The sequence below is a fragment of the Trichosurus vulpecula genome, chromosome 3 (genome assembly GCF_011100635.1).
Source record: "Trichosurus vulpecula isolate mTriVul1 chromosome 3, mTriVul1.pri, whole genome shotgun sequence".
Lineage (NCBI taxonomy): Eukaryota > Metazoa > Chordata > Mammalia > Diprotodontia > Phalangeridae > Trichosurus > Trichosurus vulpecula.
The window spans coordinates 73178565-73195069 of record NC_050575.1 but is presented as its reverse complement, the minus strand read 5'-3'; the positions used below and the strand labels follow the sequence as shown (position 1 = coordinate 73195069).

Sequence of the window (16505 nt, the reverse complement as noted above, 5' to 3'; positions counted from 1 at the left end):
GTTCAAGGAATGACATCATCCCATGACAGCTAGACCAGATTCCTGGTGATTGAAGGCTAATAGTAATAATAATAATTGCCATCTCAAAAGAGCTTTAAGATTCACAAAATTCTTTACATGCGTTTTCTCATCTGTACCTAACAATCCTCCTGGCCTGGTCACTTTTCTTGTTTTCCCGAAATTTCTATGTACTAGATGAATCTTTACCCCATATATACTTCCAAACCATTCATTAATAGCAGGTCTATCTCCCTTTTCTTTGTCCTCTGCCATGTGTTCCTTGCACATATTGTTAACTTCAAAATAACACTAAAAATGTTTCTTCCCCCCCCCCCCGCCTTATTTTCATCAGTTTTCCTGTGGCTATTTACTGTCCCTTCCTCAGGGTTCTTGATTACTGAGCATCTCAGATTTTCTGAAATAGCTAAAGGGATTAGTGTAAAAGGGGCCAGGGAATGTCCATTACATGACTTGGGCTCCTAAGTACTTCTGGTCTTTATTTCCTATATAGCTACTTTCATATGAATCATTAGGAAAGGAGTTGAAAACACACCTCCTATGTCAGGCCTCAGCTTGTTGTCATATCCTTCCAGTAAGCCATTTAAGATGAAAGTGACATCTCCCTCTGGGACTTTTGGAGTTAAAACCCAGGTTTTGTTTGAAGCATAATCTTCATAGTCATCATCTGATTTCTGGCTACTGAGGCTAAAAGAACAATAAATTCATAGAGAGACCATGTCACCTTATTATCCCATGAACAGACCTTTAGTGGGAACAACAAACAGTAAGCTCATAGAAAATCAACACAATGAAAATGTTCACCAATACATTCTTTTTAATGCACTCACATTGCTTAAACAGTGTTTACAGCTGATTCAAGTGCATTCTCCTATTATCTGAAGTACTGCCCATTCCAATATACTTGGCCATCTATAAACAGCCCAGGATTTATGCATCTTTTCTTTCCTGTAACATTTCTACTTCTCCCCTCTTTCCTACCCATAACCAAAAAGTTAAGAAGGAGGCATTTTAAAAAATCCTATTGTCATTTATTTAGGTGAAAACAATGCATAAATAGTAAGTGTGCAATTTGGGAGTACAGTTATAAGGTCTACATTTGCCTCCTTTGAGAGGTTAACTTGATTTAGTCTATTAATGGGAGCAAGGGACTATTAATTAAATTCACTCCCACAAACTGTCAAACAGCCACTCTTGACACAGATAAAGAACTGGGGAAAGGTTAGATCTTTGCATACACAAATGTACACATACACAAATATATACACATACAGAGTGTTCGCATTTTTTTGGTAAAAAATTGCACTTTGGTAAAAAAAAATTCATTTATTTTTTACTAAGTGCTACAGGATACTATTTAAAAAACCTAGTTGTTTTGGGCTAAACAGCAAAGAAACACACATTTGTGTAATATGATTTCACAAAGCTAGAGTTATAAGACACCTTTTATGTGATAAGCTCCTGCTTGGTGGATTTCCAAACAACAAATCATCTCCATACAATATAGATAGACAGATAGATAGATAGATAGATCTTGAATACTACTATAAAATCTTTGATATTAGTTTATTTCTCATAATTTGCCTCTTTCTCATAAAAAAATACCTTCTAGGACTATTTTAAGGTCAATATCATATTTTGCGCAATAATACTCTTTCTATATCCACAGTGCTGAATGATGCAAATCAACGTTCATGATGGTAACTGAGGTATTACATGATTTTGGCAGCCCTTCTGAATCATAAAAGAGAATGTAGTTTTCATGACCAGAGTATTAAATGAACAATAACATTGAGTTCTTCTCTTCAGGTAAATAGGACTTGATGATATATCACTGCCTAAGTTAGCCTGCTTTTCCACACAAATTTTATCCTGTATGTGTAGATCTCAGTCTGAAATACAGTACCATTTCTTCACTGTTGCCTCCTATTAGATACCATATGTCTCAAATTTGGCAATCTGGAAGTACATAGATTTTGCATAAAACTTAACTAAGGAATACTTAAAGATACTTTGATAATACTAACTGCCATATTTATAACATCTTAAAATCTGCAAAACATCTTACATACAGTATATTATCTCATTTAAACTCCACACTGAGCATTTTTGTAGATGAGGATATTGAAATTGAGAGATGTTATTTGTCAGTGTTACCTAGCTACAAAGTATTAGAGGTGGTCTTCAAACCCAGGTTTCATGACTTCAATTTCAATACTCTATCTACTGTGTTGCTCTGCCTGTACTAATTATCTAACCTCTCATTTGAAACAGATTATCGATTGCTTTGTTAACTTTTACAATCTGTTTCCCCTCTAAAAAAAGAGATTATAGATCTGAAATCTGTAATTGTTCAACAGGCATGTGGCTAGGATATGTGCAAAACTACGAAACATACAAAGATGAAATAAGACGACCCCTGGCGTATGTAACAACAATGTTACTTGCAGCTACTGTGACTATGTAAGGCTGATAAGACCAGGACACTGGAGGGCTGCTAGCACAGGCTCTTTGATCTGTTTTTCTAAGGAAAGCAACTTTAAGGGCTTAACAATTTTACTTTAAACATACATACATCGATCATTCATTTAGTTCAGGGGGAAAAGGCAGCACCCTGAACTTCAGTGCAGATACACATAGAAATTACAAAGAGAGAGGCTAACACAAATCAACAAATAGGCTTCTAACTGTCTTTCCATAGCAATACATACAAAGTTACTGTAGAGAGAAGCACTGACATCTGGGTTTTCAAAGCCGGGGGCTCCAATGGCTGCCCAGAGTCTCATCTGATCAACTCACACGACAGTCTTCCAGTGAATGAGCCCCAAACAAAATGCTAACTTCAGAGTATCTCTACACTTCTTCAGGCTCAGAGAGCTTCACACCTCTAGAGGGTTTCACACCTCTTGGGACCTAAAAAGGGTGTGGGCTTTCTTACAAAGGCAAGACTCAAAGACACTTGATTCCCTTAGTGCTGAGAAGCACTCCAAAAGAAAAAAAAACAGTAAAAAGTCCCACTTTACTTGCCCTTACAGAATATTATAGGGTTGTAAATTTGGAGTTGGAAAAAATCTTAAAGATCAGCAAATCCAATCCCTTCATTCTAAATATAAGGAAACTGAGGCAGAAAGAAGTTAATTTCCTTGTTTGTTGTCAAATAAGTAATAAGAATCTGAGGTGGATTTTGAAAACAAGATGCCATCACTCAAAGCACAATACTATACTCACTATTCTGTGCTACCATGGCAAACACCCAACCTCAAGTAGCTTATCATCTTATAGGAGATGTCACTTAGCACAGTGCCTAGCACATAGTAAGTATTTAATAAGTATGTATTAATTGATTCATGTTACTTACACAATTAAATGCAATCAAAGTCAGAAAAAGAAATTAGAGAAAGCAAATAGGGTGGCCTACCAACCAACCTCCACCATGTTAAAATGCCTTAAGATAAAGTTTAATGGAGATGCTATCAAAAGTGGGAACTTTAGATTATCTCATATTATAGCAGAATAAATGCTCTCCTGTCCCCCCTTTTCTGTTCCCTTTAAATTAATATTAACTTAAATTAATTAAGTTTCATTGAGTTCCTACAGGGGAGATGGCACTGTGCTGGGCATCTTTTCAGACTTGGCCAATCCCCAAATCCTGTTGTGTGCTGGGGCTTGATCAAAGCTTTGTTACCTTCAGGAAAAAGCCACCAGCTCACACAGAGAAAGTCCATCCTGCCAGGCAGGGAAAGGGACTATTAGCCAAGAAAATACCTTTCCTATAATTTTGGCCTCAGTTCATAAACTTTCCAGAGCATCTGCCTGCAAATGCCTCATAGAAATAAAATCTTGTGACAAGTCTCACTACAGTGAAAATCTCTCCATTGCAAAAGATAATTCTAAGTCACAGACAAAGCATTTGGCTCATAAAGAGTGATTTTGGAAATGTTCTTAAATCTCTTATATATGTACCTGTCCTATTCCTCCCATTAGATCGAAACGTTCTAAGGTCATAGATCACTAGAGTTGAAAGGGAGCTTTCTATTTCAGATGTTGAAACTGAGACCCAATGAAGTGGCAGGAACTTGCTGATCATTAAATAGTCATAGAATGAGGAGTAGAAGCTTTGTCTCCTGACTCCTATGCCAATGCACTTTGGACTTCACCAGACTACCTCTCATTTTCTTTTGCACCTTTCTAGTACCTCTTTGGAACAAGTAGACAAATTTTTTAAATGAAGAGATCATATGGAAATCACTTGAAAGAACATTGCTTTCCCACAATTTCATTCACGTTTCTCGTTCATGGAGCCACACACTTTAGGATCTTCTCCCTAATCTGACTAGACAATGGGCAAAAAGCATACAGGCATCAAAAGTTCTTTAACTGAATTTCCCTCCTTTTAATTGATTATAGTCTTTACTTTTTCATTGTGAAAACCTAGTTAATACTGCTCCCCAGATATGCAGGAAGCACCCCACTTACTGTTCTGAGATCCCTAGATGGTGCCTTCAGGCCTTCATCCAAGGTAGGCTGGGCAGAAGTATACACAGATGTTTTCCAGGAAGAAAAATAATGGACTCTTCACTATAAATACACTAAGCTGTTCTTCCCCAGAGCTTTCTACTTTGAGGTCTAAATTAGAGGGGCAGATGCATAATCTGGGATGTTTTCCAGGATTTTTTTTTTATCCTAAAAAGAGAAAAAGGCTTTTCTCTCATTCAGCATTGGCTTTTGTGATCTTTAAGGATTCTCTCTGAGCAGCAGTGTTCCCATCACCACTGGTGTAGCAACCTACAAAAGTTATAACAAAACTTATGTGGGAGACAATGCTGTATGAAATAAATGTCCCATTGCCAGTGGATTCATGAGGGCCTGATATGTTAAACAATTAGTTTTGATACTAAGGGATACCATTATCCATCCATGCCTCCAGAACACCGATGATGAAGCATGCTATCTAATTCAAGGGTCAAAATGAGACTTTTTATTAACATGGTAATTGAGGGAATTTGTTTTACTCTGATGGCGTATATTTGTTTTTCTTGTTATTTTTTCAGTCACATGTTGAGGCATAGGAGAGAGAGAGAAAATATATATTTCTGCAAATTCCAAAAAAATAAAACCTTAAAAGATCATAGTATATAGATTAATCCATTTAAAAATAATACTTTTGAAAAATGCAAAATATTATTTTTTATTCCTTCTCAACAAATTTAACACTTAATATATGGCCATTTTAATGTAAGATGTTGTTTCAACAATCCAGGTAGCAACTGCTGTGAGGGTGTAAAACCAACAACAACCAGGAAAGCAATGTTAAGGGGTTAACAATCTTATTTTAATCCAGCATACAAATATCATTCACTTAGTTCAGGGGAAAAAAACCACACCCTGAATTACAGACCAAATACAATTTAACATCTGGGTGTATAGCCAGGGAGCTCATTATAAGGGCTGGCCCAGAGTCATGTGCCACTCCTGCTGTGGCTCCAAGCTCTGAGGGAGAATGCTAACTTTTTCACTTATATATCCTGTTCAGGGCCTGAGGGCCCTGACATCACCCAGGCTGGGTGTGGAGATGTTCCCCACCCCCAATATCACATCAGATACAAATCAATGGCTCCCAATTGTCTCAGTGCTGAGAAATACAAAAACATCCCACTTTACCTGCCCCATTCAAACAAAGGCCAGAATCATTAAAGGTCAACAGCAAAAAGTCCCACCTTAATTACTATTACAGATGTATTTTGGCATGGTGACAAAGGTATTGCTCTTGGAGTAAAGAAGACCTTGGTTCAAACTTTATCTGAAACTTACTAGCTATATAATTCTGGACGATTCATTAAATTCTCAATTCTCCATGCAGTCCCCTAGGATTTATTTACTAAGTTAGAATAGGTATTGTATGCTTTGTTGCAGGAAGATTGCTGGTAAAATTATATCTTTTCATATTTAAATTAGCTTTTAAATCAAAGGCCAATAAAGCCCAACTACTTTATAATTTAGCATTTCCCAAGACCAGGAAAAGATCTTTGTGTAATATGAAACTGACCTCCAGGTTTTGACCTGACCACTCCAGGGAGTGATAATGTAGAAAAAAGAAAACATCATCAGTGGAAAAAATTTGAAAATATAGAGACAAGATTAGAAAGAAGTTCAAAAAGGGACACCAAAAAGAAGAGCAGTTTTGAAACTATTTTGTTAAATATAATGTATTCTTAAGTGTTTTATATGGTAGTCATAGTTCAATTATGCAAGCCTTTCTTTCTGTCTTTCTTCCTAAATAGACATTTCATGCTTGTTAGTTACTGTTCATAATTTGAAAAAAAAAATTTAATGTAATAGGAAAACTGAAAACAGTTTCCTACGTTCTTAGGCTATCCTTAAGAATTGACATTCATTCTTTGGCTACTATCATATTTTCCTTATGCTTAAGATAGTGACAGACAAGATCCCGGCAAGCACAAATTAAAGGACATTTTAAACTTGTGTTGCTTCTTGGTTTGAAAGCTGTAATGGCCATTTTCAAACATTGGCATTCAACAATGGTGCCTCTGATTTTTTTTCTGCTTGCCTTTAAAATACTTTTATTTTTAAGCCCTTTTTCCTCAAGCCTTTTGAGGAAAATTTACTCTGACCTTCGCCAAATTAAGAATATTTAATGTGATACTATTTGGTGCCAACATTTCTTTGAGGATTTTGGGTGACATGAAATAAAATCCTGATGCCAACAAAAGGCTGATTACCACTTGGTTCTGAACCAATACTCACTTAGGGTCAGTATAAATCACTGAGCTGAGTACATAAACTAGTGAGGCCATGATGCCTCAGGCAGGCCTTACAAGGTGAGATTTCCCTAGACATTGAGGAAGTCTAACTGTAAGTCAAAAACCCAGATTTTTTGAGTTATGAAAATAACAGGAAACATAAGTTTCTTCTTGCTTTTCAGCTAATGTCCTCCAGTGGCCAATTATTTAGCAACACAGGATATACCCCAAAGGCTTCTTCTCTAGGCCCTTATTAGTACATATCCAGACACTTGGCTTCAAGATGTACAACCAGAAAAACAATTAAAATGTATAGAGAAGCTTCTTCAGAGGTTTTCCTCAACTTTAAATGAGGCAGCATAGTACTGTGAGTAGAGTGCAGAACTTGGAGTAAGGGAGACTATGCATCTTACAGTTACTAAGTGATACCACAGACAAGTTGTTTAACTTAACCGAGTTTCAGTGCTTCATCTGTTATATAGATAAAAATATCTGCTGTCGTGATCTCATTAGACTCAAAGGGAATCATGTATGTAAAACATAAGACAATGCTAATAAGTTTATCCTTGGCTAGGGAGTGGACAATTCTACAGATGGAGGTGAAGAGGATTCTCACATACTTGTAGTCATACACAGACCTAGATACCAACACTGGACTAAAAGACTTCCCTACCAGATGGAAAATTCAAATGCAAAAAAGAATGGCAAGGACAGGGACGATGATGTTTTATCTTTTATGATGGTGGTATGCTACTTCTGCTCCTTCATTGTTCCACAGAATTAGCATTGCCATGATTCATCTAATGTCATGGATGTGAGATAGGATCATCAAAAACTGTACCATGGAAATGTAAATCCTGACAGTTTCTACCAAGCTAGGATAACTTGGAATATGGGCCTAGAAATAGACCATGTACCTGTTATCCAAGTAGTATCATAACTCAGTTAGGGAAGATTATTTTTCAAAATCACTTTTCCAATAATACAAATTACTAAACTCAGTGTTTTTTCCTATTTTTTTTTTACTTCTCAAACCATCCTACTCTCTAGCTTATTATAAAAAGCAAATAGATGGCAAAAATTTCATTAGTCACACAAAAAAAGTTTGGTGTTATCAGTGATCAAAGAAATAGGTAACTAGTTTATTCAAAAACTTTTACTACCCCCTCAGTAGTTTCTCTAACACACCTTTCATAAAGACAATTTCTTCATAATACAATATCTCTACTTTTTATAATAGTCCATCTAAATTGCATTATCTGGTTCAAATATCTGTAAGTTTTCAAACAGCCAGATGTCAGCTAATGTTCCAGCTATTTGACCTCATAAAAACCTGGACTCCACTAATGTCTTATTTCTGTCCATTCTAGCACTCTCAGCAAAGTATTTGGGTCTACAATATTTGTGGGTGACTGAGGGCCAGTTATCAGGATCCAAATGAAAGATACTATTTGTTTGTTTTATTTTGCTTTTTGTCAGAGTGATAGTAAACTAGATGGCCTTTGAACTATTATTCAAGTGACCAAATCCAAGAATGAGAAAGAGAACCCAAAATACAGGGGGTGGGGGGAAAGTTAGGAGTCAGTATAGAATTTGGAATAACAGTCTATCAAAGGGAGTGGTAAGCATTAATGGAATAATGTTTTGTCTTTGGCAATGTGCTAGATATATTCCTGCATAGCTGGAGACACCCCAATTCTTCCTTATGGGTTGGATGTAATGAAGAATTCTCAAAAGCTATATCATGGAAGTATAAGCTGTAGCAAGTTTTATCAAGCTAGAATGATGTGGAATATGAGCCTGAAAACAGCATGTGCTTCTCATCCAAGGAGTAGCATAGCTAAATTTATGAGAAACTAGGAAGTTGGTTGTGACATTATGTATTTTCTTGGCCAGAATAACTGTTCACTCTAGTATGGAGGGGTTACCATCTGTGTCAGGGGGTGGAGTATGTACATTGATAAAATCATAAATCTTTAAAAGTATCAAAGTAAATATATGCTAAGCACCAACATTATTATGCTTTATATTTATCATCCATATGTTCTGGTATTTTACAGACATTGCCATAAATAATAGAGTGAAGCAGTGATTGTTGTTTCACTGCTAATAGCAAACATTCAGATGTAATGAAAAATTCTGTTTTGGTGGAGATATGGCCACATACATCGATGTTAGACATAATTTACGTGACTAAATATAATATGTTTCTCTGATCAAATGCCAAGTAGGAAACCCTTTTAAAAATATTCAAAAATTCATGGTCAACATTTTATCCCCCTAAGATTCCTGAAATGTAAGCCCAAAACAATTTATCTGTAATACATAAATAGGTTTTAATAAGAGCAGATATAAAAGTAAAGAACTTTCTTCTTTTGTGACTTCAGATCCCACACTTCTGCTTAGCTTAAGGCATAAGATCTTTTATTTAATGGATGTATTGAGTGAACAGAATTGTCCAAACACATCTGGTAGTCAAATACAAGCCTTAAAATATCCCTATTAATTATTATATTTTCCTTTTCCCAACAAATATTGACTTCTCTGCTCCCCTAATGTCATTATATCACCATTGTTTCCCATCCTTCCTCTTTCTCAGCTTTTGTTCTCAAAGTGATTTTCTATCACCCAACATTTACCAAAAAAACCCTAAGATCAAAGAAAATTATATATGTGTGTATATGTTTGTGTGTGAACATTAAAATCACTATATAAATGTGAGATATCATTTTCATCATCATTATCCCAGCCCTCGTCTCTGTTTATGTTTTCTTACTTGATCAGTTATGTTAATTATCATCCTTATGAAAATGACTCCTAGATCTATGTACCCAGCTCTTTTTCTCCTGAATCCTATATCACAAATTGGGAGATGGGTGAATATGCATTTATATAGTGGGCACTATGCACCAGGTGCTTTGCTAAGCATTTTATCAATATTATCTCATTTGATCTTTACAACAATCCTATAAAGTAGGTTCTGTTAGCTTCATTTAGAGTTGAAGACACTGAGGCAGGCAGAGATTAAGTGGCTTGCCCAGGGTCTCACAGCTAATAAGTGTCTAAAGCTGGATCTGAATTCAGTTCTTTCTAACTCCAGGCCCAGTGATCTCTATGCTGTGCTTCCTCATTGCCCTATCAGAAATTTCAAACCAGATAATCTAGGGAAATCTCAAATAAAACATGTCCAAAAGAGAACTCAGTATATATGCTCTCCTGACTTTTTAAATTCCGTTAAGTATACCATTGTTTTTCCAATCTCTCAAGTTTACAACTAGGACATTATTTTTAACACCATCCTCTCCTTTAACTTTCCTGTCCAATCATTTCTAAAACCTTGCCATTTCTACCTCCACAACATTTTTCACATCTGTCGCCTTTCCATCATCCTCAGAGCTGCTATCTTAGGTCAGGTTCTCATCACTTCTCTCCAGGACAATTGCAATGACTTTGGGATTGGTTTCCCTCCCTTAAAATACTCTGTACTCCAAAGTCATCTTCCACACAACTTCAATAATGATTTACCTTGTGGCCTAGCCATACCAGATAATAACTGTACTATAGAGCTGCAGTCATCAAAACTACCTGGTACTGGTTAAGAAACAGAGTTGTGGATCAGGATAGGTACACAAGATGGAGAAGTCAATGTCTATAGCAATCTGCTCTTTGATAAACCCAAAGAATCCAGCTTCTGGGCTAAGAATTCACTATTTTACAAAAACTGGGAAAATTGGAAAATGGTAAGGCAGAAACTGGGCATAGACCAATATCTTACACCATATACCAAAATAAAGTCAAAATGGATTCATGATTTAGGAATAAAGGCTGATACTGTAAGCAAGTTGGGAGAGCAAAGAATAGTTTACCTATCAGATTTATGGAAAAGAAAAGAATTCATGACCCAACAAGAGATAGAGAGCATTACGAAATGTGAAATGGATAATTTTGATTATGATAAATCAAAATGTTTTTGTACAAAAAAGCCAATGCAACAAAGATTAGGAGGGAAGCAGAAAATTGGGAGAAAATCTTTACAACTAGTGTTGCTGATAAAGGCCTCATTTCTAAAATATACAGGGAACTGAGCCAAATTTCTAGGAATACAAGTCATTTCCCAATTGAGAAATGGTCAAGGGATATGAACAGGCAGTTTTCAGAGGAAGAAATTACAGATATCTATAGGCATATGAAAAAATGCTCTAAATCACTACTGATTAGAGAAATGCAAATCAAAACAACTCTTAGATACCACATCTCTCCTGTCAGATTGGCTAAAATAACAAAACAGGAAAATGATAAATGCTGGAGAGGATGCGGGAAAATTGGAACATTGTTACATTGCTGGTGGAGTTGTGAGATGATCCAGCCATTTTGGAGAGCAATTTGGAACTATGCCCAAAGGACTATAAAAATGTTCATACCCTTTGACCCAACAATACCACTTCTAGGGTTGTATCCCAAAGAGATCACACAAGTGGGAAAAGGACCCATATGTACAAAAATATTTATAGTAGTGCTTTTTGTGGTAGCTAAAAATTGGAAATCAAAGGGATGCCCATCAATTGGGGAATGGCTGAACAAGCTGTGGTATATGAAGGTAATGGAATACTATTGTGGTATAAGAAATGGGGATGATACGGACTTCATAACAACCTGGAAAAACCTAGACGACTTAATGCTGAGTGAGTGGAGCAGAGCCAGGAGAACATTATACACAACCACGGTTATATGGATTCTGTGAGGACTAACTCTGACAGACTTTGCTCTTCTCAGCAACACAAGGTGCAACGACAACTCCAAAGGACTCATGATGGAGAACGCTATCTACATCCAGAGAAAGAACTATGAAGTATGAATGCAGATTGAGGCACACTTCCTGCTAGCCTTCCCCCCCCCCCTTTATTTTTCTCTCCTTTGTTTTTGTTTTTGGGTTGTTTTTTTTTTTGGTTCTGTTTCTTCATTCTCATGATTCATTCCGTTGGTCACAATTCTTTTCCACAACTTGAGTAGTGCGTAAATTAATTCAATGCAAAATTATACGTGGAAGTTATATGGGATTCCATGCCATTTTGGGAAGGGAGAAGGGGAGGGAGGGAGGAAAATCTGGAACTCAAAATTATGTAGAACTGAGTGTTGTAAACTAAAAATAAAAAAAAATCTGTAAAAAAAATAATGAATAAATGAATATCTGACTGTCATACCCCTACTCAATCAGTTCAGATGACTCCTAGTTGAGTCTGGGATAAATCATAAGTACCTCCAGCTTTTGAATTTTTTCTCAATTTGGCTTCAGTCTTCCTTTCTAACATCGTTATAGAATGCTCTTCTTTGTGAATTTTCCATTCAAGTCAGTTTGGCATTGTTAACATTCTGTACACACAGTACTCCTCCTGTCTCCCTTCATTTGCATTGGCTGTCCTCCATCCCTGGAATGCACTCTCTCCTTATCTCTATCTCATAGGATGCTTATGTTCCTTCCAGGTTCACTTTAAGCATCAACTTTTACCTAAAGTTTTTTTTTTCCTGGTTTCCCCTACTACTAGTGGTCTTCCTCCTTAAATCACCTTATATTCTTCCATATATGTATATAATATAGTTGCAAATATTTCACACACACACACACACACACACACACATATATATATATTATATATATATACATATATATATATATACATATACTTTCTAATTTTAGTTTTTGTATCTCCAGTGCCTAAAATGGTGTTTGCACATAGTAGGTATTTAACACCATCTTGTTAACTGATAATCATATTGTTATTACCAATTATTATTATTTGTTTGGGTAGATTCTTACCACATCAAATTGATTCCCTGTATAAAGGAATTGGACTTAGGGAAAACCAAATCAGTCAGCATGTACTAATGTTCTGACCTGATTACTAAGGAATTCTGTTATTAAGGGTACCACTTTAAAGTGTTTCAAAATCAACCACACCCTATAACTATTAAAAAAAAAACAGTAAATTTTATTCACTCCCTCAATCCTTGCAAAAATTACTGGTGCCTAAATAACATTTCTCTTCCTGGTGACCTTTTTGGTCATGCCCAACTAGAACACTGCAGGGAGTGATGACCAAATATCCAATAAAATGATGCTTCTTATTGTCTTTAGAAACATAATGAAATCAAGCCTGCCAATCCCTTTACATAACTCTGAAGAAAATCTTTGATACAACTTACTATTTAGCTGTCACTTTTTATGTCTTCTGATTTCATTTTTATCATAAAAATCAATATGAATATGGTTCAGGTCCTCCTATAGTATATCAATTCACTAATTGTTAGTTAAAGACTGTGCATTTAGAGAAGCAACATTCTGATATTGGTAGACAGCATGAAGGTAGTGATTCTTAACATTTTCTTCCATTTCCTTCACCATCATTGCAAAATAAATGAGGGGGGCTGTATAGGACTGAGATAAATTTGTAATTTTACCTATTTCATGGATTAAAACAAAGAATTCATCACTTAATGGGTAACCTGATAATGATGAGTCTCTTTGCGCTCAACTAAACTGATTTTCCCATGGCAAAACACACGAACTAAAAGAGATTAACTAAATTTATTTACTTAACCATCATTAAGCAGTATAGAACAATGGATAGAATGTTAGACTTGCATACAGTAGATAGGGTTCAAATCCCGATTCTGATTTTTGTCAGTTGTGTGCCCCTTAGCAAATCATTTTGTTTCTCTGAGATATAGGTTTCTCATTTGTTAATACTTGGTTAACCAGGTTGAGCAACGAATAGAGCGCTGGGCCAGGAGTCAGGAAAACCTGAGTTCAAATCTGTCCTCAAGTATTTACTAGCTGACTTTTTGTTGAGTTATTTAACCTATATATGCCTTAGTTTCCTCATCCATAAATGGCAAGGTTGTTGTGAGGAGAAAATTAGGCAATATCTGTAAAGTGTTTGGCATATAGTAAACACTGTATAAATTTTAGCTATTACTTTTACTTAGGTCATAGCATCTTAGGCTTGTTATACAGGTCAAGTGAGAATTTCTATAAAAAATACTACATACAAATTAGCAATTATTATTTTGTCACAAATAAACATGAAATTTGGCTCACTAAAAAATTTGAAATTCACTATATAAGTATACAAAGACAAGCATAACTTGTGCTTTATCATAGCAAGACAAAGACACTGGAGTTGGAGGAAATAGCAAAAAATACATGGGCTGGAATACGTGTTTACCAAGGGTCATAATTCTGAAATTCTAAGGTATAGCACAAAGGACGATTTGTGAAGTAGAATAGGATTATTTGATCATTTCCAAAGAGTAATGAAAAAAGTGTGGCTAGACATACATAGGCTTACACATATTACTAGCAGTGATGTACATAGGAGAAATGGTTTAAAATATACCATTAGCCACATATATAAACAGAAACAGAATGATACAGTTATGGATGGCCTAAATGTTGCACACATGTGTATAAAATGTTAAGAAATCAAAAGGAATCTCTCCATTGTGCTTGTGGGGGAGGGCATCCTCTAAAGAGAAATTATTGAAAGACATACAAATAAAATTGAACAGAACAATATTACTCCATCATATTCTTTACTGGTGTCTAGAGTATCCACATCAATAAATGTAATTATTGGTACAGCAGGTAATATTCTAGTTTATCTATCTCTCTATCTATCTATCTATACATGTGTATATATGTGTGTATGTATATATATATATGTGTGTGTATATATTTACACACATGCATACATATACATACACACAAATATATTCAAGGAAAGGGGGAATAATTCAGTAACGTAACAGGAGTGTAGAACCACAAGTGGAAATTTTGAGTGCAAGCCTGGTGCCCGTAGAATGTTGAAAGACATAAAGGAAAACCTCTAACTTATTGGGTGGATATCTGTTTTGGAGGAATCATAGGAACATATGGATAGGAGTCCCATAAGATTAGCTGACACAGATGGGTTGTTATATTTTTTTCATATTAACATTCTATTCATGTTTTTTGTTTTTATACCTGTCATTCCAAATGTATCATTTTCTGAAGAACCCACTTAGCTTTTCCCATAACAATAAGAATAAAAACAATAACCAACTTGACCCAGAAACCATGGCTGACAGCTTATGCAAAGTACTGTACTCAGAGCTGCACCCTTCCAAAGAAGAGAGAGGGGTGTTTTTCCTCTCTGATTCTTTTGAGCCAAGATTGGTCATTATAATAGCATAATATTTGTATTAATATTGATGCTTTCCATTTATGTCCTTATAGTTATTATGCATGTATGTATGTATATAAATATATGTGTGTGCATGTATGTATGTATAATGTATATATACAGACATATTCTTGTGTTTACTGTCTTCATTCTGCATCAATTCAAACAAATCTTCAATGGACTGAAGTTTGTACCATCAAAAGTCATAACAATATCAGTCAAATCAAACTAATTCAATGAAATGTAAATATTGAGGACAAGGCACATTACTGGGTGTCATGGAGGACACGTAGAATGATAAAACACAATTTCTGTTGACAGAGAACTAAAAATGTAATTGGAAATAGGAGATACAAATGCAAGAACTGTTCAACAATAAGAAAAGAGAGAGTTATTTTGCAAGTAATTGTTATGATATGCAACAAGGAGGTACATGATAAATTACTGAAACAATTCTTTATACTTTTCTTCAAAAATGGAAGTAGAGGGGCCAGGGAAGGCTTCCTTCGGGGAGAATTTGATCTAATCCTTAAACAATAACCAGAATTAGTTTTTTATTGCATTTTTCAATATGTTTCATAGATTTTTTATTCATGTCTATCTCAACCAACTAATTTACCTTCATTCATGCCTACAAGTAGATGCTATCTTTAAAAAATAAATATGACGGGGTGGAGCCAAGATGGTGGCTGGAAAGCAGGGAGTAGCTTAAGCTCCCCTCCCAAATCCCTCCAAACATGTATAAAAATGGCTCTGAACAAATTCTAGAGCTGCAGAACCCATGAAATAGCAAAGGGAAGCAGGGCTCCAGCCCAGGACAGCCTAGATGGTTGTTGGGAAGGGTCTATCACATGGAGCTGAGAACAGAGGGGAGCAGAGCCCAGCATGAGCTGCCACAGGACCAACTAGAACAGGAACCAGGTGGAACAGACCATAGTGTCCTGAATCAGTAAGCTAAGGCAGTTACCAGACTTCTTAACCCACAAAGGCCAAAGACAACAGAGAAGGTTAGTGGGAAAAGCTTCTGGGACAGAGTGAAAGGAGTTCATGGTTGGCCAACCCCCTCCCAGGGGGTACTGGAGGTGGTGCAGCTCTGAGGCTGCTTCCAGAGCTACAGCTGCAGTTACCTCAGGCCCCAGGCCCATCTAGTGGGAGGAATTAAGTGGAGGATCACAAACAGGAGTGCAAAGCCTGCTTTGCCCTACCTGGATCTGTACCACAATCCTGGTTGGTGGTACTAGGAGCAGAAGGAGGGCTGGTGTGGCAGAGCTTGCTGTGTAGAAGTAGCTCATAAAATAGCAGCACAGCCCCTCAATCTAGGGACAAAGTACTCTCTACTCTATAAGCAGTTATACCCCGCTGAAAAGCTCAGGGGTCAAGTAGTTGGCTGGGAACATGAACAGGAAGCAAAAATGGACTCACATTCAAACTCAGACTTTGGAATCTTTTTTTGGTGACAAAGAAAACCAAAACATACAGCCAGCAGAAGTCAACAAAGTCAAAGAGC

At 36.2% G+C, this 16505-nt stretch overlaps 1 protein-coding gene across 1 annotated transcript in view; it reads right to left on the bottom strand.

The window, feature by feature from the left end:
• Window positions 1-16505, bottom strand: part of GABRG2 (gamma-aminobutyric acid type A receptor subunit gamma2) — a 142959-nt gene that overhangs the window by 97591 nt on the left and 28863 nt on the right. Inside the window, exon 2 of the mRNA XM_036752193.1 lies at window positions 554-705. Within this exon, the coding sequence (XP_036608088.1) occupies window positions 554-705 (152 nt within the window). The remainder of the gene's footprint in view (window positions 1-553; window positions 706-16505) is intronic.